Below are 26,121 nucleotides of genomic sequence, written 5' to 3' on the forward strand. Positions count from 1 at the left end.
GTAACATTTCCTATAATTTTTTGTTGTTAAAAACTAAATCTGTGTTAGGTAATTTTTTAAACCTTTGAAATGGTAAATCTGGATTATGGTACTGTAATTTTATTAATAAGGATCCAGGATAAAATATTCTTACTGTATATTGTGTCTCGTGTAAGTGATGTACAGTACAATATTCAATTTTCTTTTCAATTTTATATTAATATTATAGGAAAAACAAACTATTATACAAAAATTTTCTCTTGAGACTGATAGAGTGATTAGTATTGAAGGTGGTATATGTAGTTTAATACAGTAATGTTATCTGACAACAGCGAAGTAAAAAGAGTATTTTTCAATATTAATCTTACCCGATAATCATGTAGCTGTCAACTCTGTTGCCGACAGAAATCTACGGTCGGGATACGCCAGCGATCGCTATACAGGTGGGGGTGAACACCACAGCGCCATCTGTGGTCAGGTACTCCAGTACTTCTTGTCAACACCACCTCAATTTTTTCCTCTGTCGTGCCTCCGGCTAGACCTACATGGATACGCTGTTGATTCTGGAGTTATTGCTCACGATTTGGTGATGTATTTGCTCTAGAGTTTAGCCTTCGCTATTCAGGAAGCTATATCATTAGCTTAGCAAGTTTTTGAAATTAATTTGATTTAATTTTTGATTTAATTTTGGTACGAAGAGAGTATGAACTCTCTTTCACTTTTAAATGGCCGACCCTTCCCTTAGACGGAAGTGTTGGTGTCGAAGAGAGTATAGACTCTCTTAATTTTGCTTAACAAAGTTATAGATTTATTTTATATCTCTCCGCCTTTTATAGGCCTCTTTGATTAACTTCCTTTTATTATAAACTTATTAAAATTAATTTTTATATTTGTTTATATTCGACCTTTCCTAATAGTAGGCGGTCTTTTCTTGAACCGAAGTTAATTAACATTGAGCCCGTCATTTCGTTTTTACCTGTTAACATATTATGCTATTTTAATGATTTTGAAAGAATTTCTTTGATAGTCTTGTACTGTTTTCAAAGTTGAACTAACGTTTTGTTTTGTCTCTGCAGTTGTTGACGTTCAGAACGTTCAACTTGCGCTCTATCGTTACGATAGAGAGAGAGTCTATCACGGTGTCACGTTGCAGTAAGAGTAAACCGATTCTAGCATTTTGTTCATTCTTTCTTAGCTTAAATGGTTTTAATTCTAATTAAGGAACTTTTTATTTGGGAAACCTTTCAGTTTTTTTCCTTTAACAATAATATGTTTTAACGATATATATAATTGGGCTCTTCTCTCAGGTGCTAAGTCAAGAGAGAGAGAGAGAGATAGAGAGACGGAGGGAGAGAGAGGAGGATAAACGTTTCGTTCAAGCGGGTAACGTTGTTATCGTTTTTGCTCTTCTCCCTAGTCTCTTTAGGGGAAGAAGGTAAACGTTTCTAGAGTTTTATTCTTGTTCTCAGGCTTTATGCGGTGAGAGATTTTAAACGTAGTTTATTTGATCTAGTGTTTAGTCTCTTTTCCAGCCACTGAATTATTTATCTTTCATTATGTTTTTCTGTTACATTGTAATACTGTTTTCGCAATTACTAACTTTTAATGAAGGATAGAATTGCGTGTTTCAGGTACAAACCACTTAAAGTTTCGAGTTCAGTGAAATAAGTGCAAACAGAAAATCAAAAGTGATAAGCGCAAAGTGTTACAGTGTTGCGTTCGAGGGTTCGTCTGTTCGTGCCAGTTGTTCGCCTAGTCTGGGACCTCTTACAAGCTCCCAAGCCCAGGGGAGAAGTAATGTCGAAGGACTTATGGGTTCAGCAGGCCTTGATCGACGAACAGACGTTTCCCTCCATGGTTTCGGGTGTAACCAACTCACGTAGCCGACGTGATCACCCCACCCACACAAAGACGAGAGAGCCCATTTATTCCTCGTCTGCGGAAGAGGTTTCTCGCAGAAACCATGGACCAAATCTTGCAGCTTTTAAGTGCAAGTATGTCCCTTCCGCGCAAGTCCAACTCCTAGGTGGTGCCATTAGCACTGGGTCAGTTCGGACTTGCTGCAGTACGACAACTGCACACCTCCCAGAGAGGCAAGGTGGTATCGCAACAGACAGTAACTCCGTCTGTTGCCGCACCAGCTGTTTTAGACCCTCAGTTTCAACGGACAGTAGCTCCGTTTGTTGTTGTCTTTCTTAAACTCTAGTGGTCTATGCTGCAGACAATGCAGTCTCAGCTTGCGGTGTTGATGCAGGAGTTTCAGGCAGAGAAGGTTAACACACCTCCTCCTGCGAGCGCTCCTCCACCTCTACGCAGTCCAGCCTGCCAGACGTATGATGTTGAGGTTCCTCAAGCTACCTCCATGCGTGAGCTGCCGCATTGGGAGTTGCCAGATACCAGCTCTGTGCAGCAACCTCCACTTTCCTTGAGGCAGGAGCCTCTTGCCACGCGGCAACCTCCTCAACACTTGAGGCAGGAGCCTTATGCTTTGCAGCAACCTCCTCTACCCTTGAGGTAGGAGCCTCATGCGTTGCGACTACCTCCTCCATCCTCGAGGCAGCAACCTCTTGCGGTGCGACAACCTCCACCATCCTCGAGGCAGCAACCTCAACTCCACCTCTGCGCAGTCCACCCTGCCAGACGTATGATGTTGAGGTTCCTCAACCTACCTCCACGCGTGAGCTGCCGCATTGGGAGTTGCCAGATACCAGCGCTATGCAGCAACCTCTTGCGTTGCGGCAACCTCCACCATCCTTGAGGCAGCAACCTCAACTCTTGCGGCAGCCACCTCCACTCTTGAGGCAACCTCAACTCTTGAGGCAAGAGCCTCAACTCTTGAGGAACCTCATGCTATGAGGCAGCCGCCTCAACGCATGCAGCAACCGCATTCTTCACAGCATGAGCCTCTCTCTGCGCAGCGTCCTCCTCAAACCATGAGGCAGGAGCCTCATGCTATGCGGCAATGGGCTCTCGTGGCATGGTTGGTTTCGACCTGGCCTTTCATTAGAAGGGGCTAGCGTTCGATCCCAAGTATGAGGTAGAAATTTATTTCTATTTGAACACGATGTTGTGTTGATTTTTCAATATTAATCTTACCCGATAATCATGTAGCTGTCAACTCTGTTGCCGACAGAAATCTACGGTCGGGATACGCCAGCGATCGCTATACAGGTGGGGGTGAACACCACAGCGCCATCTGTGGTCAGGTACTCCAGTACTTCTTGTCAACACCACCTCAATTTTTCCTCTGTCGTGCCTCCGGCTAGACCTACATGGATACGCTGTTGATTCTGGAGTTATTGCTCACGATTTGGTGATGTATTTGCTCTAGAGTTTAGCCTTCGCTATTCAGGAAGCTATATCATTAGCTTAGCAAGTTTTTGGAATTAATTTGATTTAATTTTTGATTTAATTTTGGTACGAAGAGAGTATGAACTCTCTTTCACTTTTAAATGGCCGACCCTTCCCTTAGACGGAAGTGTTGGTGTCGAAGAGAGTATAGACTCTCTTAATTTTGCTTAACAAAGTTATAGATTTATTTTATATCTCTCCGCCTTTTATAGGCCTCTTTGATTAACTTCCTTTTATTATAAACTTATTAAAATTAATTTTTATATTTGTTTATATTCGACCTTTCCTAATAGTAGGCGGTCTTTTCTTGAACCGAAGTTAATTAACATTGAGCCCGTCATTTCGTTTTTACCTGTTAACATATTATGCTATTTTAATGTTTTTGAAAGAATTTCTTTGATAGTCTTGTACTGTTTTCAAAGTTGAACTAACGTTTTGTTTTGTCTCTGCAGTTGTTGACGTTCAGAACGTTCAACTTGCGCTCTATCGTTACGATAGAGAGAGAGTCTATCACGGTGTCACGTTGCAGTAAGAGTAAACCGATTCTAGCGTTTTGTTCATTCTTTCTTAGCTTAAATGGTTTTAATTCCAATAAAGGAACTTTTTATTTGGGAAACCTTTCAGTTTTTTTTTTTTTTCCTTTAACAATAATATGTTTTAACGATATATATAATTGGGCTCTTCTCTCAGGTGCTAAGTCAAGAGAGAGAGAGAGAGAGATAGAGACGGAGGGAGAGAGAGGAGGATAAACGTTTCGTTCAAGCGGGTAACGTTGTTATCGTTTTTGCTCTTCTCCCTAGTCTCTTTAGGGGAAGAAGGTAAACGTTTCTAGAGTTTTATTCTTGTTCTCAGGCTTTATGCGGTGAGAGATTTTAAACGTAGTTTATTTGATCTAGTGTTTAGTCTCTTTTCCAGCCACTGAATTATTTATCTTTCATTATGTTTTTCTGTTACATTGTAATACTGTTTTCGCAATTACTAACTTTTAATGAAGGATAGAATTGCGTGTTTCAGGTACAAACCACTTAAAGTTTCGAGTTCAGTGAAATAAGTGCAAACAGAAAATCAAAAGTGATAAGCGCAAAGTGTTACAGTGTTGCGTTCGAGGGTTCGTCTGTTCGTGCCAGTTGTTCGCCTAGTCTGGGACCTCTTACAAGCTCCCAAGCCCAGGGGAGAAGTAATGTCGAAGGACTTATGGGTTCAGCAGGCCTTGATCGACGAACAGACGTTTCCCTCCGTGGTTTCGGGTGTAACCAACTCACGTAGCCGACGTGATCACCCCACCCACACAAAGACGAGAGAGCCCATTTATTCCTCGTCTGCGGAAGAGGTTTCTCGCAGAAACCATGGACCAAATCTTGCAGCTTTTAAGTGCAAGTCGGTCCCTTCCGCGCAAGTCCAACTCCTAGGTGGTGCCATTAGCACTGGGTCAGTTCGGACTTGCTGCAGTACGACAACTGCACACCTCCCAGAGAGGCAAGGTGGTATCGCAACAGACAGTAACTCCGTCTGTTGCCGCACCAGCTGTTTTAGACCCTCAGTTTCAACGGACAGTAGCTCCGTTTGTTGTTGTCTTTCTTAAACTCTAGTGGTCTATGCTGCTGACAATGCAGTCTCAGCTTGCGGTGTTGATGCAGGAGTTTCAGGCAGAGAAGGTTAACACACCTCCTCCTGCGAGCGCTCCTCCACCTCTACGCAGTCCAGCCTGCCAGACGTATGATGTTGAGGTTCCTCAAGCTACCTCCATGCGTGAGCTGCCGCTTTGGGAGTTGCCAGATACCAGCTCTGTGCAGCAACCTCCACTTTCCTTGAGGCAGGAGCCTCTTGCCACGCGGCAACCTCCTCAACACTTGAGGCAGGAGCCTTATGCTTTGCAGCAACCTCCTCTACCCTTGAGGTAGGAGCCTCATGCGTTGCGACTACCTCCTCCATCCTCGAGGCAGCAACCTCTTGCGGTGCGACAACCTCCACCATCCTCGAGGCAGCAACCTCAACTCCACCTCTGCGCAGTCCACCCTGCCAGACGTATGATGTTGAGGTTCCTCAACCTACCTCCACGCGTGAGCTGCCGCATTGGGAGTTGCCAGATACCAGCGCTATGCAGCAACCTCTTGCGTTGCGGCAACCTCCACCATCCTTGAGGCAGCAACCTCAACTCTTGCGGCAGCCACCTCCACTCTTGAGGAACCTCATGCTATGAGGCAGCCGCCTCAACGCATGCAGCAACCGCATTCTTCACAGCATGAGCCTCTCTCTGCGCAGCGTCCTCCTCAAACCATGAGGCAGGAGCCTCATGCTATGCGGCAATGGGCTCTCGTGGCATGGTTGGTTTCGACCTGGCCTTTCATTAGAAGGGGCTAGCGTTCGATCCCAAGTATGAGGTAGAAATTTATTTCTATTTGAACACGATGTTGTGTTGATATTTATCCATATTGACTCATTAGGGGTAATTTGAATGAATTACTACCAATTGTGTCACGTGGTGGCCCGGGGAAATTGGTAAAACTCGCTGGTAAAGAGACTGATGTCTCACCAGGTAAATCCTCGGACAGCTAGATTAGGGTCAGGTTCAGATTTCCTTTTAAGAATAAATAACCGCCTCAACCCATGAGGCAGGAGCCTCATACTATGCGGCATCCTCCTCAACGCATGCGGCATAAGCCTCATCCCTTGCAGCTTGAGCCTCATCCCATGCAGCATGAGTCTCATACCATGCAGCATGAGCCTCATCCCATGCAGCATGAGCCTCATCCCATGCAGCATAAGCCGCACGCCATGCAACATGCTCTGCTTACCTTACAGCATGCTCTACATACAGCATGCTCTGCATACCTTACCGCATGCTTCTCAGTCACACATCTTTGGTTGTTGCCAACTCACTAGACTGTCAAGCAGTTTCATAACGTTGCCTTCTAGTCTGCTGCTTTTGCACCAGTGAAACCCTCACTGAGAGAACTTAGCTTTTCTCGGATGTGGTTCCTGTAGATGAGAAAGTGCTATTCTCCCTCCTTCTGATTTTCCCTTGAGGACTCTGTCATTTGGAGAGGAGCCTTTAGCTGCTTAGCCTCCTATGGACTTTTATTTAAGCATAGCATGCTTCCAGGGAGGGTAATGGTTCCACTTCAGTCACTAACCCCGTCTGTTACCACACCTGCTCCCATAGACCTTGAGCTGTGTTGCAAGACATGCAGTCCAAGCTTAGTCCTTGTTAGAGGATTTTTTGTTTACGGAGTCAGTGTGTCACTGGGAAGACGTTCAACAACCAGCAGAAGTGACTTGTTGTGACGCAGTGCGGCAACCTCAGCAACCCGATAAGGAGTTGTCTGTACGACCCAGACAGTCTAGACAGCTTCGGGTTGTCACTGTACTTCCTCGATTCCCCATGGTTGACAGTTCACAGACTGTGCAGCAGTACCATGATCTTGTGTCCGGCTCCGTCAGACGACTAGCTTTTAAGAGCTCCCACAAGTCGTCGCTGTCTGGAGATTCTCAGATGGACTATGGATCTGACCAAGGAACTGGGCCTCCTGGTCAATTTTGAGGAGTCCCAGCTCGTCCTATCCCAGACCATTGTCTACCTGGGTATGGATCTTCAGAGTCGAGCTTTTCGGGCTTTTCCGTCGGCCCCAAAGATATACTAAGCCCTAGATTGCATCCAGAGCATGCTGAGAAGGAACCGATGCTCAGTCAGGTAGTGGATGAGTCTAACAGGGACACTTTCATTGCTGCCCTGTTCATCGAGTTAGGGAGACCCCACCTCCCCCCCTTCAGTATCATCTAGCAGCTCACTGGATAAAGGACATGACGCTAGAGACGATCTCAGTTCCGGTTTCCAAAGAGAGGAGGTCTACTCTCATGTGGTGAAAGAACAGCTTTCTTTTCAAGGAAGTCTACCTTTGGCTGTTCAGAAACCCGACCGCCGTCTCTTCTCTGACGCATCAGACACGGGCTGGGGTGCGACTTTGGACGGACAGGAATGCTCGGGAACATGGAATCAGGAGCTAAGGACACTTCACATCTATTGCAAGGAGCTGTTGGCGGTTCATCTGGCCTTGATAAACTTCAAGTCCCTCCAGCTTAACAAGGTGGTGGAGGTGGACTCTGACAACACCACAGCCTTGGCTTACATCTCCAAGCAGGGAGGGACTCATTCGTGGAAGTTGTTCTAGATCGCAAGGGACCTCCTCATCTGGTTAAAAGATCGGAAGCTCACGCTGGTAACGAGGTTCATTCAGGGCGATATGAATGTCATGGCAGATCGCCTTAGCCGGAAGGGTCAGGTCATCCCCACAGAGTGAACCCTTCACAAGAATGTTTGCAGCAGACTTTGGGCCCTGTGGGGTCAGCCAACCATAGATCTGTTCGCTACCTCGATAACCTAGAGGCTCCCGTTGTATTGTTCTCCGATTCCAGACCCAGCAGCAGTTCACGTGGATGCTTTTCTGCTGGATTGGTCCCATCTCGACCTGTATGCATTCCCGCCGTTCAAGATTGTCAACAGGGTACTTCAGAAGTTTGCCTCTCGCAAAGGGACACGGCTGACGTTGGTTGGCTCCGCTCTGGCCCGCGAGAGAATGGTTCATAGAGGTACTGCAATGGCTGGTCGACATTCCCAGGACTCTTCCTCTAGGAGTGGACCTTCTACGTCTACCTCACGTAAAGAAGGTACATCCAAACCTCCACGCTCTTCGTCTGACTGCCTTCAGACTTTCGAAAGACTCTCAAGAGCTAGGGGCTTTTCGAAGGAGGCAGCCAGAGCGATTGCCAGAGCAAGGAGGACATCCACTCTCAGAGTCTATCAGTCTAAAGGGGAAGTCTTCCGAAGCTGGTACAAGACCAATGCAGTTTCCTCATCCAGTACCACTGTAACCCAGATTGCTGACTTCCTGTTACATCTAAGGAACGTAAGATCCCTTTCAGCTCCTACGATTAAGGGTTACAGAAGTATGTTGGCAGCGGTTTTCCGCCACAGAGGCTTGGATCTTTCCACCAACAAAGATCTACAGGACCTCCTTAGGTCTTTTAAGACCTCAAAGGAACGTCGGTTGTCCACTCCAGGCTGGAATCTAGACGTGGTCCTAAGGTTCCTTATGTCATCAAGATTTGAACCTCTCCAATCAGCCTCTTTTAAGGACCTCACATTAAAAACTCTTTTCCTCGTGTGCTTGACAACAGCTAAAAGAGTAAGTGAGATCCACGCCTTCAGCAGGAACATAGTTTTTCACATCTGAAACGGCTACATGTTCCTTGCAGCTCGGTTTTTTGCTAAAACGAGCTTCCTTCACGTCCTTGGCCTAAGTCGTTCGAGATCCCAAGCCTGTCCAACTTGGTGGGGGACGAACTGGAGAGAGTACTTTGCCCAGTTAGAGCTCTTAGGTACTATCTAAAAAGGTCATAACCTTTACGAGGACAATCAGAAGCCTTATGGTGTGCTATCAAGAAGCCTTCTCGTCCAAGGTCTAAGAACTCAGTTTCTTACCTATTCAGGCTCCTGATTAGGGAAGCACATTCTCATCTGAAGGAAGAAGACCTTGCTTTGCTGAAGGTAAGGACACATGAAGTGAGAGCTGTGGCTACTTCAGTGGCCCTCAAACAGAACCGTTCTCTGCAGAGTGTTATGGATGCAACTTATTGGAGAAGCAAGTCAGTGTTCGCATCATTCTATCTCAAAGATGTCCAGTTTCTTTACGAGAACTGCTACACCCTGGGACCATTCGTAGCAACGAATGCAGTAGTAGGCGGGGGCTCAGCCACTACATTCCCATAATCCCATAACCTTTTTAACCTTTCTCTTGAATACTTTTTATGGGTTGTACGGTCGGCTAAGAAGCCTTCCACATCCTTGTTGATTTGGCGGGTGGTCAATTCTTTCTTGAGAAGCGCCGAGGTTAAAGGTTGTGATGAGGTCCTTTAGTATGGGTTGCAGCCCTTTATACTTCAGCACCTAAGAGTCGTTCAGCATCCTAAGAGGACCGCTACGCTCAGTAAGGAAGACGTACTTAATAAAGGCAGAGTAATGGTTCAAGTCGTCTTCCTTACCAGGTACTTATTTATTTTATGTTATTTTTGAATAACTAATAAAATAAAATACGGGATACTTAGCTTCTTTGTTAACATGTATGCTGGTCTCCACCCACCACCCTGGGTGTGAATCAGCTACATGATTATCGGGTAAGATTAATATTGAAAAATGTTATTTTCATTAGTAAAATAAATTTTTGAATATACTTACCCGATAATCATGATTTAATTGACCCACCCTTCCTCCCCATAGAGAACCAGTGGACCGAGGAAAAAATTGAGGTGTTGTTGACAAGAAGTACTGGAGTACCTGACCACAGATGGCGCTGTGGTGTTCACCCCCACCTGTATAGCGATCGCTGGCGTATCCCGACCGTAGATTTCTGTCGGCAACAGAGTTGACAGCTACATGATTATCGGGTAAGTATATTCAAAAATTTATTTTACTAATGAAAATAACATATTTATCCATATTGACTCATTAGGGGTAATTTGAATGAATTACTACCAATTGTGTCACGTGGTGGCCCGGGGAAATCTGGTAAAACTCGCTGGTAAAGAGACTGATGTCTCACCAGGTAAATCCTCGGACAGCTAGATTAGGGTCAGGTTCAGATTTCCTTTTAAGAATAAATAACCGCCTCAACCCATGAGGCAGGAGCCTCATACTATGCGGCATCCTCCTCAACGCATGCGGCATAAGCCTCATCCCTTGCAGCTTGAGCCTCATCCCATGCAGCATGAGTCTCATACCATGCAGCATGAGCCTCATCCCATGCAGCATGAGCCTCATCCCATGCAGCATAAGCTGCACGCCATGCAACATGCTCTGCTTACCTTACAGCATGCTCTACATACAGCATGCTCTGCATACCTTACCGCATGCTTCTCAGTCACACATCTTTGGTTGTTGCCAACTCACTAGACTGTCAAGCAGTTTCATAACGTTGCCTTCTAGTCTGCTGCTTTTGCACCAGTGAAACCCTCACTGAGAGAACTTAGCTTTTCTCGGATATGGTTCCTGTAGATGAGAAAGTGCTATTCTCCCTCCTTCTGATTTTCCCTTGAGGACTCTGTCATTTGGAGAGGAGCCTTTAGCTGCTTAGCCTCCTATGGACTTTTATTTAAGCATAGCATGCTTCCAGGGAGGGTAATGGTTCCACTTCAGTCGCTAACCCCGTCTGTTACCACACCTGCTCCCATAGACCTTGAGCTGTGTTGCAAGACATGCAGTCCAAGCTTAGTCCTTGTTAGAGGATTTTTTGTTTACGGAGTCAGTGTGTCACTGGGAAGACGTTCAACAACCAGCAGAAGTGACTTGTTGTGACGCAGTGCGGCAACCTCAGCAACCCGATAAGGAGTTGTCTGTACGACCCAGACAGTCTAGACAGCTTCGGGTTGTCACTGTACTTCCTCGCTTCCCCATGGTTGACAGTTCACAGACTGTGCAGCAGTACCATGATCTTGTGTCCGGCTCCGTCAGACGACTAGCTTTTAAGAGCTCCCACAAGTCGTCGCTGTCTGGAGATTCTCAGATGGACTATGGATCTGACCAAGGAACTGGGCCTCCTGGTCAATTTTGAGGAGTCCCAGCTCGTCCCATCCCAGACCATTGTCTACCTGGGTATGGATCTTCAGAGTCGAGCTTTTCGGGCTTTTCCGTCGGCCCCCAAAGATATACTAAGCCCTAGATTGCATCCAGAGCATGCTGAGAAGGAACCGATGCTCAGTCAGGTAGTGGATGAGTCTAACAGGGACACTTTCATCGCTGCCCTGTTCATCGAGTTAGGGAGACCCCACCTCCCCCCCTTCAGTATCATCTAGCGGCTCACTGGATAAAGGACATGACGCTAGAGACGATCTCAGTTCCTGTTTCCGAAGAGAGGAGGTCTACTCTCACGTGGTGAAAGAACAGCTTTCTTCTCAAGGAAGTCTACCTTTGGCTGTTCAGAAACCCGACCGCCGTCTCTTCTCTGACGCATCAGACACGGGCTGGGGTGCGACTTTGGACGGACAGGAATGCTCGGGAACATGGAATCAGGAGCTAAGGACACTTCACATCTATTGCAAGGAGCTGTTGGCGGTTCATCTGGCCTTGATAAACTTCAAGTCCCTCCAGCTTAACAAGGTGGTGGAGGTGGACTCTGACAACACCACAGCCTTGGCTTACATCTCCAAGCAGGGAGGGACTCATTCGTGGAAGTTGTTCTAGATCGCAAGGGACCTCCTCATCTGGTTAAAAGATCGAAAGCTCACGCTGGTAACGAGGTTCATTCAGGGCGATATGAATGTCATGGCAGATCGCCTTAGCCGGAAGGGTCAGGTCATCCCCACAGAGTGGACCCTTCACAAGAATGTTTGCAGCAGACTTTGGGCCCTGTGGGGTCAGCCAACCATAGATCTGTTCGCTACCTCGATAACCTAGAGGCTCCCGTTGTATTGTTCTCCGATTCCAGACCCAGCAGCAGTTCACGTGGATGCTTTTCTGCTGGATTGGTCCCATCTCGACCTGTATGCATTCCCGCCGTTCAAGATTGTCAACAGGGTACTTCAGAAGTTCGCCTCTCGCAAAGGGACACGGCTGACGTTGGTTGGCTCCGCTCTGGCCCGCGAGAGAATGGTTCATAGAGGTACTGCAATGGCTGGTCGACATTCCCAGGACTCTTCCTCTAGGAGTGGACCTTCTACGTCTACCTCACGTAAAGAAGGTACATCCAAACCTCCACGCTCTTCGTCTGACTGCCTTCAGACTTTCGAAAGACTCTCAAGAGCTAGGGGCTTTTCGAAGGAGGCAGCCAGAGCGATTGCCAGAGCAAGGAGGACATCCACTCTCAGAGTCTATCAGTCTAAAGGGGAAGTCTTCCGAAGCTGGTACAAGACCAATGCAGTTTCCTCATCCAGTACCACTGTAACCCAGATTGCTGACTTCCTGTTACATCTAAGGAACGTAAGATCCCTTTCAGCTCCTACGATTAAGGGTTACAGAAGTATGTTGGCAGCGGTTTTCCGCCACAGAGGCTTGGATCTTTCCACCAACAAAGATCTACAGGACCTCCTTAGGTCTTTTAAGACCTCAAAGGAACGTCGGTTGTCCACTCCAGGCTGGAATCTAGACGTGGTCCTAAGGTTCCTTATGTCATCAAGATTTGAACCTCTCCAATCAGCCTCTTTTAAGGACCTCACATTAAAAACTCTTTTCCTCGTGTGCTTGACAACAGCTAAAAGAGTAAGTGAGATCCACGCCTTCAGCAGGAACATAGTTTTTCACATCTGAAACGGCTACATGTTCCTTGCAGCTCGGTTTTTTGCTAAAACGAGCTTCCTTCACGTCCTTGGCCTAAGTCGTTCGAGATCCCAAGCCTGTCCAACTTGGTGGGGGACGAACTGGAGAGAGTACTTTGCCCAGTTAGAGCTCTTAGGTACTATCTAAAAAGGTCATAACCTTTACGAGGACAATCAGAAGCCTTATGGTGTGCTATCAAGAAGCCTTCTCTTCCAAGGTCTAAGAACTCAGTTTCTTACCTATTCAGGCTCCTGATTAGGGAAGCACATTCTCATCTGAAGGAAGAAGACCTTGCTTTGCTGAAGGTAAGGACACATGAAGTGAGAGCTGTGGCTACTTCAGTGGCCCTCAAACAGAACCGTTCTCTGCAGAGTGTTATGGATGCAACCTATTGGAGAAGCAAGTCAGTGTTCGCATCATTCTATCTCAAAGATGTCCAGTCTCTTTACGAGAACTGCTACACCCTGGGACCATTCGTAGCAACGAATGCAGTAGTAGGCGGGGGCTCAGCCACTACATTCCCATAATCCCATAACCTTTTTAACCTTTCTCTTGAATACTTTTTATGGGTTGTACGGTCGGCTAAGAAGCCTTCCACATCCTTGTTGATTTGGCGGGTGGTCAATTCTTTCTTGAGAAGCGCCGAGGTTAAAGGTTGTGATGAGGTCCTTTAGTATGGGTTGCAGCCCTTTATACTTCAGCACCTAAGAGTCGTTCAGCATCCTAAGAGGACCGCTACGCTCAGTAAGAAAGACGTACTTAATAAAGGCAGAGTAATGGTTCAAGTCGTCTTCCTTACCAGGTACTTATTTATTTTATGTTATTTTTGAATAACTAATAAAATAAAATACGGGATACTTAGCTTCTTTGTTAACATGTATGCTGGTCTCCACCCACCACCCTGGGTGTGAATCAGCTACATGATTATCGGGTAAGATTAATATTGAAAAATGTTATTTTCATTAGTAAAATAAATTTTTGAATATACTTACCCGATAATCATGATTTAATTGACCCACCCTTCCTCCCCATAGAGAACCAGTGGACCGAGGAAAAAATTGAGGTGGTGTTGACAAGAAGTACTGGAGTACCTGACCACAGATGGCGCTGTGGTGTTCACCCCCACCTGTATAGCGATCGCTGGCGTATCCCGACCGTAGATTTCTGTCGGCAACAGAGTTGACAGCTACATGATTATCGGGTAAGTATATTCAAAAATTTATTTTACTAATGAAAATAACATTTTACATTTTCTATTTTGCGTATTGGTTGACAATTTCTTCATTACGTGGTGATTTTGATTATCTATAAACTGTACTTGAATAGTAGTAACCACTCTAGTTTTAAACACTTAGTTAAGTTTTTATTACCGTTGAATTGTTTGCTTTCTTTTTAGTGAAAGAGAAAGTCATAGAAGTTATGCATTGTTTTTGGTAAAGATAAGTTTCCTATAGAGAATTATCTTATTTCTACCTGTTTTATTAGAAGATTAGAGAGGGTTATTATAAGGATTTCTCTCTCCATTTGGACTGTTATTGTTTTGTTATGTTTTGTTTAAATTGTCTATTCTATATACAGTCCTCTGTATCCATGGGTATTATGTTTGGAACCCCACAGGTTAAAGGAATTCCAAATATACTAAGTGACTCTACGCGATGGTAGTTCAATATTTTCACTATGGGAAATATACTGTACTCCTTTAAGTGGAAAAAGAATGGGTTAGTGTTGAAAGGATTAGCTTTATCACACAAAAAAAAAAAAAAAAAAAATGTTCTATTTATGTACATTGTACATTATATGTATTAGATGATAGGTATACCAGCATTTTTATCTCCTTTAATTATATTAATGAGTGTTTTATGTGTAGACATGCTAAACAAGTTCATAACCTTACCAGTCGTTCCAAATTACTGTATATGTACTGTATTCATATTATGAATTATGATAAGAATAATCATAGAGCTATAGAAGGTATTAATGCATAAGTTAAAATATAGTACAGTGCTGTATTTTATGCTTTTTTTTCTAATTTCTGGATTTTATTCTACATTTTCCATTGGGTGATATCGCTCCTGTTGTTTTTCAGAGCTTATTTGTGATATCTTCTGATTTCTGCCACTGGGGACAGCGCTTCCGATACACTTATTATGACCGCTCAGTGGGAGAGATTTGGCAATCAATACAAAAATTAGACAAACAAGGAATGAACCTAATTGAGACATTAAACCCGAGTGCCTTTAGCGAGTACCTGAAAAAGTATGGCAACACCATTTGTGGTCGACACCCTATTGGCGTCTTGCTCAACGTAAGTACAGCTTCGTCCAAATTTGTAGTCTAGAACGTGTATGAGTGGTAGAATTCTATCCTGGAATATTGAAAATTGTAAACTTACGTATAGCCACTGTCCCAGCCCAGTAGTTTTCATTAGTAAACACATAACTACCTTCGAGTTTAACTGATGATGGTGAGCCTCGGAGCCACGTAGATCTACTTTCCGTGCCGTCGGAATTCATTGCCTAGTCCTCCAAGGTGCAAGACTTAGAGGTGGTAGGGGGCTAGAGCACTTAACAAATGTTCAGTCTCTGCCAATCATGAGAAACCTTTTAACCTTGAAATATGAATGGAATTTTGTGTCCATACAATAGAAAAAATATAACCTCAAATCACTCTTCTCTTTGGTATAAGGAAAATATTGTAGAGGGAAATATGATAGGTAATTTATTTTGTGAATTTGATAAAGGTTTTTTATAAATGCATTACTCCAATGTGAAGTATATATAGTTTAATTTGAACCACAGTTAAGGTAACGTAGATCATGGCAACCTAGCACAAAGAGTTATACAGTGAACCCTCGTTTATCGCGGTAGATAGGTTCCAGACGCGGCCGCGATAGGTGAAAATCCGCAAAGTAGTGACACCATATTTGCCTATTTATTCAACATGTATATTCAGACTTTTAAAACCTTCCCTTGTACGTAGTACTGTTAACAAACTACCCTTTAATGTACAGAACACTTAATGCATGTACTACAGTACCCTAAACTAAAACAGGCACAAATATTAAAGGTGATTTTATATCAATGGTTTCCTAAACACGCTAAAAAGCACGATAAAAAATGGCAACCAATGTTTTATTTACATTTATCTCTGATCATAATGAAGAAACAAACTGGAGGTAGAGCTTTGCTTATTACCCAGACATATTTCCCATACTTTTCCCTTAGAACTACATCACATCTTCCTACTTTAGATAGATATATATATATATATATATATATATATATATATATATATATATATATATATATATATATATATATGTATATATATGTATGTATATATATGTATGTATATATATGTATGTATATATATATATATATATATATATATATATATATATATATATATATGTGTGTGTGTGTGTGTGTGTATATATATATATATATATTTATATGTATACACATATACATACCTACATATATATATATTACTGTATATATATGGGTTATGGAAAAAATCCGCGAAGTGGTGAATCCGCGATGGTCAAACCGCGAAGTAGCGAGGGTTCACTGTAATTTGCAATAAGTGAAAGAATACAGGGTGGCAAACAGATTTATTCTGGTGATAGAATTACATTAATGTATAGATAATTGTTTCTACTCATATGCAAACCTTTTGTCCATTAAAACAAGGATATGTCTTCATCAGCACTGGAACTTCTATTGAATTATTAACAAGGTAGTTGGTTAACTGCAGGTGGTGCCAGGGTCAAGTCCCACTCGCGCACCTGTCACTTAACAGCCCCTTTTGTCTTTTGCCACAACAGGTGCAGACAAACCGTCTCGGTCGTCACTCAACTGCTGGATCTTTTCTTATATGATTGTGATAAGTTTTTCTTTTTATGGGAACACACCAAAATGTAGACATAAGGTGAAGTGAGTTTTGTCCTCCAAACCTCATTCAAGATAGAGACTCTAACCACAGTCAGGAAGGTGATCTGGCCAATAGACTTTGTGGGGATCAGCATTAAGGGTGATAATTCGTGTTTCAATTTTTTTTTTCTTTAATGAAAATAATTTGTTTTATGGCTTAAAGTTCCTTTTTTCTATATTTACGTAAGCACATCTGGTCCCTTATGCAACCCTTTTCTGATTAGTTTACATTAATGTTTAATTTTCATACAAGAATTTAAGGTACAAGGCTGAGAGAGAATATAAATTCCTGTTTCTCTCTATCATGTCGCGAAAAAATGTATGTTGCGTTTCTCTAAGTTATACTCTACGTATTTCTTTGTCTTCGTGTATATATTTATAATTTTCCTGATATGATGCTAAAAATGTCAGTGACGATAACTAAATATTTGTCACTTATACCAAGTGATGGAGACAGGTATCGTTCTCCTTCGTCTCTTGAGTTTGTAGCTAAAACCCAGAAACAATTCCCAATACCAGTTTCTTCATTTCAAGTCGTGAACCTTAGAGCAGTAACCAGCTATTCTGATCAATTGATGTTGTCCTGTGAGAGCTCTGAGGTGCTACCTTAAATGTACACGCGCAATTCTATCTCACTTGCAACAAGGTGACTAAAAGTATGATCTCTTTTTGGCTAAGAGAAGTTGTTGATCATACCCATTCCCAACCGTAGCTTCTGCCACAGAGAGCTCAAGTCAGAGCTCATGATGCCAGAGGAGTCAGCGCAGCCACAGAATTCCGTAGAAATCTCTTTGTGGCATAGGTACTTCAGGTAAGTGTTTGGAAAAGACAAACCACATTCACTGCCCATTATCTTCGGGAATCGACCCACAGGCCCTGAGACACCTGTTCGCTAGGGCCTTCAGTGGCTGCACAACAGGAGTTATAGCTGCCTTGGCTCCTCTCATAGGACCATTAGCATCTGATTTAGGATGGAAGGTATGTGTTAGACAGAAATTAAAGCGAAGATCAATGGACCCTTTCCTTTTCACCTTCCCCTCTTCTGGGGCACAGCATTGGAAACCCTGTTAGTTAGAATCGATTTTCATTCAGGTAAGCCTCTTTAGCTTGTAGCTTTTCTATTATATAATATAGCAGTGTTATTACCCACACTCCTTACAAAGGTGAGTGTGTTGTAACCAGGCAAATTTATTTATATGTCCCTCATTGTTACTAGTAAAGATAATGTAACCAGGAAAACCCATTGATATATACAGTATATACCTCATTGTTACTACACAGATTTTCTCTTCTATATCCTTTCTTGCACTGGATGTGGACCCGATGGCATTGCCAAACTATCAGTTCACGAGGTGTAAATAACCGTATGTCTGCACCTCTTACAAGAATCAAAGTTTTTGGTAGCCTAGAAAAAGCACACAGCTAGTTGGAATAGGGAAATCCACCCACCTAAGGATGAGTCTCCTATGTAAAGGATGAGGGTTTGTATTTGTGCAGGGAACAACATCCTGTCTGTAATCAAAGTGAGTGCTTAATGAGGAAAAGGGGGCCGGGACTTTCCTGCGGCCACTTGTTTGCACTTCATCATAAAACTTTAACAGCTGTATTCTCCAGCTTTGCTGATATTCTATGCTATATAGAGAACTAAGGTTTGTATAGTTAGGAAAACTACTTCTCTAAATTTGTCCTTTTTCCTATCTATACGAAGCCAAGTCCTTAAAATTGTATTTCCCACCTCAACTCCCCTCTCCATCTTAGGACTTACATGACTAATGTGTGACAGGCGGGTGGGCGATGTTTCCCTCTCGAGGCACTTTTCATTAACATCAACTTTGTTAGCAATTCAATGGCCATTCTAGTTCTGCTGGAGACTTATCCCCATTTCAAAGGACTTAAGGGAATACTTGAGATAATGAAATTAATGGAGCATTGGCATAAGATAAAAATAGATGGAAAACGCTCGTTCGAAAAAGTGACCGCATATAGAAATGGGATTAGGCCAAAAAAGAAGACAGTACTGGGGTTTGCAAGGCTTGAAAAAATACAGATATTTTCAATTTCCATTCCATTAACACTTAGTAGGAATTGATTCTGGCCTGGGCTAAGTTTTATGTTCTTGATATAGTATATATAGGTAAGTAGCTTTCATGAAAATCTATTATTTGTAATAGGCCTATGTAGTGAGTTTTTAAATCTTTTACACTATAGTAGTAACTCTATTATATACTGAAAGAATAGATATTAGACTGGTGTGTATTTTGTTAAAGATCTAATAACTTCTGTTAATTATCTAGGTTAGTTACATCCTTTCCAATTAATCTTCAGCTGTGAGATATTATTTCAAGTTTGCATTTGTTCTACCATTACTCTTAATCCATTTCCTTTTGTAATTTTTGATATACTTTATTGGGAACCTCAATCCCATGATGGAACCACATTGTATTGTCATTCTTTTCAATGACTGGCTGCTTAGATAATTTGCAGTCATCAAGTGTTCTATATTATGGGTGGGACTCTTCTTTTCTGCTGACAGTTATGTTGGCTATCCATTCAGTGGGTTCTGTTTTTACTGCCTTCTTATGTTGTAAAAAAATGTAAGAATTAATACAATCATTTTTACCTTTATTGTCTGAAAAAAGGGATGAGGAGGAATGAGGATGGGGGTTGGGGAGATGAAGGGGTAGAGAGGGGGGATGATGATGAAGGAGAGGTCTAATTGGTGAGGGATCTATGGTCATGGTTCAATCACGCCCCAGTTATCTTTACCGACACTCGATGAGTGAGCGAGCTAGGTTTATTCCTGGCATTCCATGCATCTCTTTTTTTTTTTTTTCTCTGGTATATTCAGCAATAACTATGCCTTAGAAATGGTGCTCGAGGAGCATTTCACGGAGCGACACTGGTCAAGCCCAGAAAGGATGTTTTTGTGTCTTGCCTGTCATTTACCAACTCAGCAATGCTTATCAAAATCCACTAATACGTGTAGAGTGCCTATATGTATTTAAAGTATGAAAAATGAAACTATTTATAATGTATTTAACTTAGTGTGCTCGAGATAATCTATTTTTATTCCATTTTCTGTTGGAGCCGATGATGAATTATCACGGTTATTTGAGTTTATTGTATAAGTTTATTGTATAAGATTTTCATGTCATCTTAAAGCAATAAGAATTCAATAAATAATTTTTTTCTTTTGTACAGATAAAAAGTATTCTAAAATTAAATCTTTTAAGAGAACTGCTTATATTTAGAGTTCAATATAAGGTTCTTGTTAAAAAAAAGTGAACAAATGTCATCACTCATACTGCTGTTCAACCTTTATGTATCCTTATACCAATTACAGCACAGTACTCCTAAATGACCAGTGTATATGTATTTCTTTATTTTAATTCAATAATATTTATGCTTTATTTGTTCCACCATTTTTCTTCATAAAGACCAGGCAATAATAGTAATATTTCTTCTTCTTGTCTGAAAATTTATGCAGTTAGATCTTGAATTTAAAGCATAAAACCTGTCTGCACAGAGACTAATATTTGGAACTTTACTTGCTGTTGAGAAAGGTTAAAACTATGGTTTATATACGAAGTATCTTTTTTAATGGTGTAGTTTTAAAGATATTTTATTTTAATTGTTCATTACTTCTTATACCGTTTATTTATTTCCTTATTTCCTTTCTTCACTGGGCTATTTTTCTCTGTTGGAGTCCTTGGACTTATAGCATCTTGCTTTTCCAACTAGGGTTGTAGCTTGGCCTGTAATTATAATAATAAAGTAGCTTACTCTCAATTTCACTTTAATGCAAGTTAAGTTACTTAATATAAGTTGTACAAAATATGAAATATTTCAAATTTTAAAAATTGCATATTGTTTTCTCTCAGGCGGTTGCAACTCTGCAGAAGACAACCAACGGCCATCGCATGTTGCTCAAATTTTTGCAATATGCCCAATCATCTCGCTGTTATACTTCCTCTGATTCTTCTGTATCATATGCTGCTGCCTCTCTTATATTTGAGTAAACCTTAGGTGCCTGCCGATGAGGTGTGTTTGTAGGAAAAATAAAAGGGGCCTCGGTGTGCATTATAAATATTAGAAGTGACGTTCATTTAAGAAAAAAATATTTATTGCAGAAGGGTAATACAGACCAAGTTGTTTTTGCTAAAACTAAATTTTCAGGATAAAGCTAATATAAAAAGATATGATTTGTAAAAGCATTACCTAGCCCGTAATGTAACCTACAGTGCACTTTTGTCACAGGCCAAGGGGGTTATTTGCCTACAGGGCAAAATGAGTATGAGTAAGACATCTTAACTACTCAAACTTATGACCAGTTGTCAATCTTGAGACATCACAAATGTTTTTCAGTGTTGGTGGGATTTTCATTCTGCCATTGCTGAAGTTCAGTAATGGCTAAAGGTTGCCAATTGAGTCGGACATTTTTGTTTCAGTGATTTGACACTCAGGGCCATTTTATAACACGTGCTTGTAATAAAAGATATGTGTGTAGGTTATTATTTGGCTTCAGATAACCAACCTTTCTCAATATTCAGCCATATAGCCCCACATTGTTATAACAACTTTACAGCAAAAACATTTTTTAAGAAGCATTTTTCCTATCAGTGGGAGAACATATTCTTTTATTCCATGTTTTTGTAGCCTTGATAGATTATTGTTTTATAGGAGGTAATTCACCAGATTTAGCAATGTTTTTTTTATCCTTTTTTATGTCATTCATTTTTGGTTTTGATGTTTCATAATCATTTTGTTATGATGCTGATCTCAGTTGAAGTTAGGGTGTCTGTTCCTCAAACTTTTAGCCTGGTATTCAAGGGTGTATTGCTAATTTATAAGTATATATTTATGTAAAGTCAGCACCAAAAATCTTAAAAAGGCTTAATCTTTTGTTATATGTTTCTTCCTTGTATTCATTGGTTTGATGGCTGAAATCATAGATATTGTACAGTTGTAATATTAAGCCAGCATTAAAAACTCCAGTGATAACTCACAAATGTGGTGTGCTACAGCTTCTTACCGGCTCTCACTCACATTTGATTGAGTTTTATAATGCAAACACAAATATCAAGGGACATTCTACTAAAAACAAAACAAAAAAAAGCTTTGGTTAACATATGCACTTGCATTATTAATATTGGTTACTGCAGTATTTAAAATGTCAGCTTGATATGTTTAGAGATACAATAATCTACAAATCAATCTCATTAGTTTGTGAAATGTATTTAGTTGCATGGTTTCTATTGTATTTGTTTAGATTTACTCTCACATACATTTATATAATGATACGATTCTCATAATTTATTGAAATACCAAATAATATGATTTGCTTTCAAGTGCTTGTGTTGCAGGAAGGCATTCGTAGTGTAAGCAGTATAAGCAGTGAAATTCATCCATACCCTTGAAATATATTCGTTCTTATTACGTTAAATAACCACCTGCATTAGAGTACCAGCCATAGGTTTAAGATATTTATACTGAAACTGTACAATGAATTAATCATCATGGTCTGCGAATATCAAGAAAAAAAAAATTGCGCCAGCTAAGATAAATAATTAACCCCAGTTAAACCCCATGATAAGTTAATTATCATCCTGAAGTTAATGCATCTAAAAGTTATATTTTTTCTAAGTTATTATATAATGACTTCATTATAGGAAGTTTGTAACAAATTAGCCAGTTTTTCTCTTTCTCTTAACCAGGTAATTTTCCTTATCTGACAAAATCTGACAAACACAAGTGAAAGTTTATGGAGTATGTTTGCTGACCTTTGACAATTAATGACACAAGAGGTAATTCTTGTCAGAAGCAGTTAATGCAAGAAAGTATTGTTGTATAATAATGTAAACAGTGTACAAGTAACATATTAATCTTTTTTTTTTTTTTTTTGTTAATAAATAGGGTAACTGCATTTTCATTTATGTAACGATCAAAGTTTTGTAACAGCAGATAGTTGTTCATTTTTTCTATGCAGTTGAGTTATTGAAAGATCACCAATTCTAGTGTTTACATATTTGGTGTCTGGTCATCCACACCATTTATTCAATTGATAAGTATTGCAACATTGTTGATTACCATTTCATTATGTGGACGCTTTGCTCTTGCAAAATGGTTTTCTCTTTTGATTGATATCTAGTTTTGCCACCATTATATTGATAGAAATACTTTGACTTAAAAATCATAAAATGTGCACTGTTGACAAAGATTTTATTCAACAGTCTGACATAAGTTTCTCTCTTTCTCTCTCATATATAAGTTATATGTAAATGTAGATTTTAGGAGATGCATTAAAACAAGGTGCATATTTAACTCATCAACTGACGAGTATATTTCAAAAGCTCAAATTGTTTCAGCATATTATTGTTTTCTAGTTGATAAAGCAAAAGGATCCATGGAAGTGTCTCATTGGGTAAACTTGTTTTGGTTTCAATTGTCAGCAGATGCTGTCAATTGGGAAAAATGTGATATAGACTTGTTACTTTTTTAAATATTATAGATGCCAGTTGATATTCTTTCAGATTTTGAACCCCTTTCAACAGATTTCTTGAAGGCATAATTGATTTACCTGTGTCTATGCAATTGGGTTTTTCCTTTTTGAGTTTCAATTTGAATTTATTTTTTTTATGAATATGCTTTTCATATTTTGGACTTGAAAGTCACAATTTTCAATTGAAATAGTTTGTTTACGGTGTTTTTTTATAAGATTTTTCATTTTGTGTATTTATGCTCTGTTTTGTGCTTTTGGTTCATTTACTTGAAAATGGATCAAACCCCTTCTGTCTTTGGGTAAGAAGGGTGAGAATCCTATCAATTCAGGGTCTGGATAATTAAAGGGGACTTGAAACACCATGGTGTCTATTAACTAATATCATCTAGCATTGAATGATTGTGTATTCCAGACTTAGTCAGATTTACTCTACTTTTTCTGTAAGCTTAGATTGTTCTGAATGAGCATTGGGAACAATGCAATATTTTGATGATAAGAACTAGAGGTATTTAAGTAACCTGTTTTTTGGTCTCTGACAACAATGGCATAACACTGTGATGTGATAACTCCCTCTTGACTATCCTACCCCAGTTATCCTAGTAAGGACTCTCATGTAGACACAGGCAAACTAATGAAAGAAGTGTGAAACTGTATTCAAAATTCTAAAGTTCTTCTACTAAGATCTACATCCAAGAAAGGTAACTATGTTATTGGAACATGCTGATGTGAAACATTGCTTAGAGATGGAAAGGGGTGCTAGGTTAGGTTTTACATTTTTATACTATTCTTGGTTGACCATGGAAATGGGTAATGAGATTGTACTAGATTATGGAAAGCCTTAATGTATTTTGTGTGAATAGAGAAATTGGTGGTTAAAAAAAAACCATGATCACACTTCCTGCATGATGTGTCTTGTATTGAGAAAATAATTTTTAAAGAATTGAAAGATTAATCCTTCAACCTTAGAATGACTTTTTGTCACTCGATGCTTTTCGTTGCATGGTAATTTACTGCCAGTGAGAGAAGTATTGCAATAAATAAAGTGGAGAAAGATTTTGATAAGTTTTCAATATGAATAATAAGGTATCTGATGTAAAGCTATTTAATTTTAGTCATATATTTGTTAATCCAAGTATTATATACTATAGATGGAATATTTCTTTGTTAATGTGCCTCATAAAAGGATAGCTCATAATAAAGAATGGATTAAGAAATTTAAAGCTATAAGGTAATGCCATCAAACAGTAATTGTTATTTGGATTTTGGGGGAGTTTGAGCAGTATAGAACATGACTGCAGAATTAGTTTCCTTGAAATTCACACACTGAGATACTCCAAGACTTGTGATGCTAATAATATGGCTCTGTGCCTTACTAGACTAATTACCAAAATCCCATTAATGGGTAATAACTGAAATTGCTCCTTTAAACTAGTGATTTCTTAGAGCAACCTCTTTTAAGAATATCTGCACATTTTGTGTAGTGTATATTGTAACTCAAAAAGTGGTTGGTTACTGAAATATGTTACTCAAAGCTGTTTACAGCTTGAAAACATAGGATAATTTGGGCAGCTCCTTAATTATAAAGTAAACATTTCCAAAGGAATTTACTGAATATACAGTAATTGAATCTCAAATTTAGGTATTCTCTCTCTTCTAGATTTGGTAATAGATATATATATATGCTTGGCCTAGCTGATGTTTAATAGTTTATTATTTTTTTTACATTTGTAAATGATTTGCAACAATAGATTCTTTAATCATTGGTCTGTCATACATCCATTCAGACCAATTATTTGATGGAGAAATAGTTTTCTGTCATTTTTTTTTTTTTAATAGTTATATACTGTACTTGGGCATGAAGGGTGATGATGTACTACTTTTGCCCATTCATTTTCTAAACTTACTTCTGTACTGCAAAAATCAAACTCTCTGGTTGTGTCTCATGTTTTGTAAACAAGTGCTAAACCCTGATGGCTTTTATCTTCATAGCAATAATATTGAGAGTTAGTCAAAGGAAGGTGTTTACGTAACAAGTAAGGAAAAGGTAAAATCAAATGCTCTTACTATTTTCATGAAAAAAACAAAATTATTTGAATATACAGTATCTTGAATCAAGAATGCAGGGTTAGTTACAGTTCCTAGATTCAGTAGCTCCATACCCTTGGCATGGAACCTGTGGTCTGGTTAAACTACCTAATAATAATAGTATTTATTGCTGGGGACTGAGAAGTATTTAGGTAATCATGTTTTTGGCTGTAAATATAAACTACCATCTAGAAGCGTTGAAGGATAAGAGCTGCATTTGGCTCCCATTTTGTGACATGGTCTTGATAGCATTATGCAGAAATAAAGTATTGAAATTCTTTGCTGCAGCCACACTGCTCTCTTTCAAATACCTCTTTTGTTACTTTCAACATGGAGTATTCCAAATACCAGTGAATCATACCTTGTAGTCATTATGCTTATATCGTCCAAGCCACTGGCTTTCCGACCTCGAACAAAAATTCAAAAATTTTCTACCCCATTTTCTCTTCCATCTCCTCTTTTTCTGTGATGCCCAGTAGACCCGATAGATGGTGCACCATGAGGTGAACACACCACAGGCATATTTACTACCAAAGTCTACTCGTAATATATCAACAACACTGTATACCGACCTCTTCAGCTACTACTTGATTCAATATTTTGTAAATGATCAATTACTATTAGAATTTGGGGTTAAAAGGTACCAGTATATCTCTGTCTGGTTTTAAGATGTGTACAAAATTATATCAAAATGAGGATCCCAAATACGCAATGATTTTATGGTATTACTTGTCATAAATCATTCTCTTCAACAAGATGTACAACTACATGGTGAATATATTTTTTTAGTAAATTTATGCCATTTTAAGGTGGGTTAGAACAAGATTATAGACTGATTTCTTCCACAAGGTTTGGGGTGCAACAGCAATTAGGCTAACATAAGGGCCATAATTAAACCAGTTGGTTACTAGACTCCTCTTTCACAAAGAGTAGTGAGTTGTTTTAACTCTTCTCTAAAACTGATATATGAT

General features: G+C 40.3%; 1 protein-coding gene across 1 annotated transcript in view; it reads left to right on the forward strand.

Annotated features, from left to right (window-relative positions):
- The window catches only part of LOC137655823 (protein MEMO1), a 69,001-nt gene extending 43,572 nt beyond the window's left edge, over nucleotides 1–25,429 (forward strand). The window contains exons 7-8 of the mRNA XM_068389995.1: nucleotides 14,721–14,939; nucleotides 20,448–25,429. Coding sequence (XP_068246096.1) covers nucleotides 14,721–14,939; nucleotides 20,448–20,585 — 357 coding nt within the window. The 3' untranslated portion in view covers nucleotides 20,586–25,429. The remainder of the gene's footprint in view (nucleotides 1–14,720; nucleotides 14,940–20,447) is intronic.
- Nucleotides 25,430–26,121: the final 692 nt, after the last annotated feature.

This window comes from Palaemon carinicauda, chromosome 16 (assembly GCF_036898095.1).
Source record: "Palaemon carinicauda isolate YSFRI2023 chromosome 16, ASM3689809v2, whole genome shotgun sequence".
Classification (NCBI taxonomy): Eukaryota; Metazoa; Arthropoda; class Malacostraca; order Decapoda; family Palaemonidae; genus Palaemon; species Palaemon carinicauda.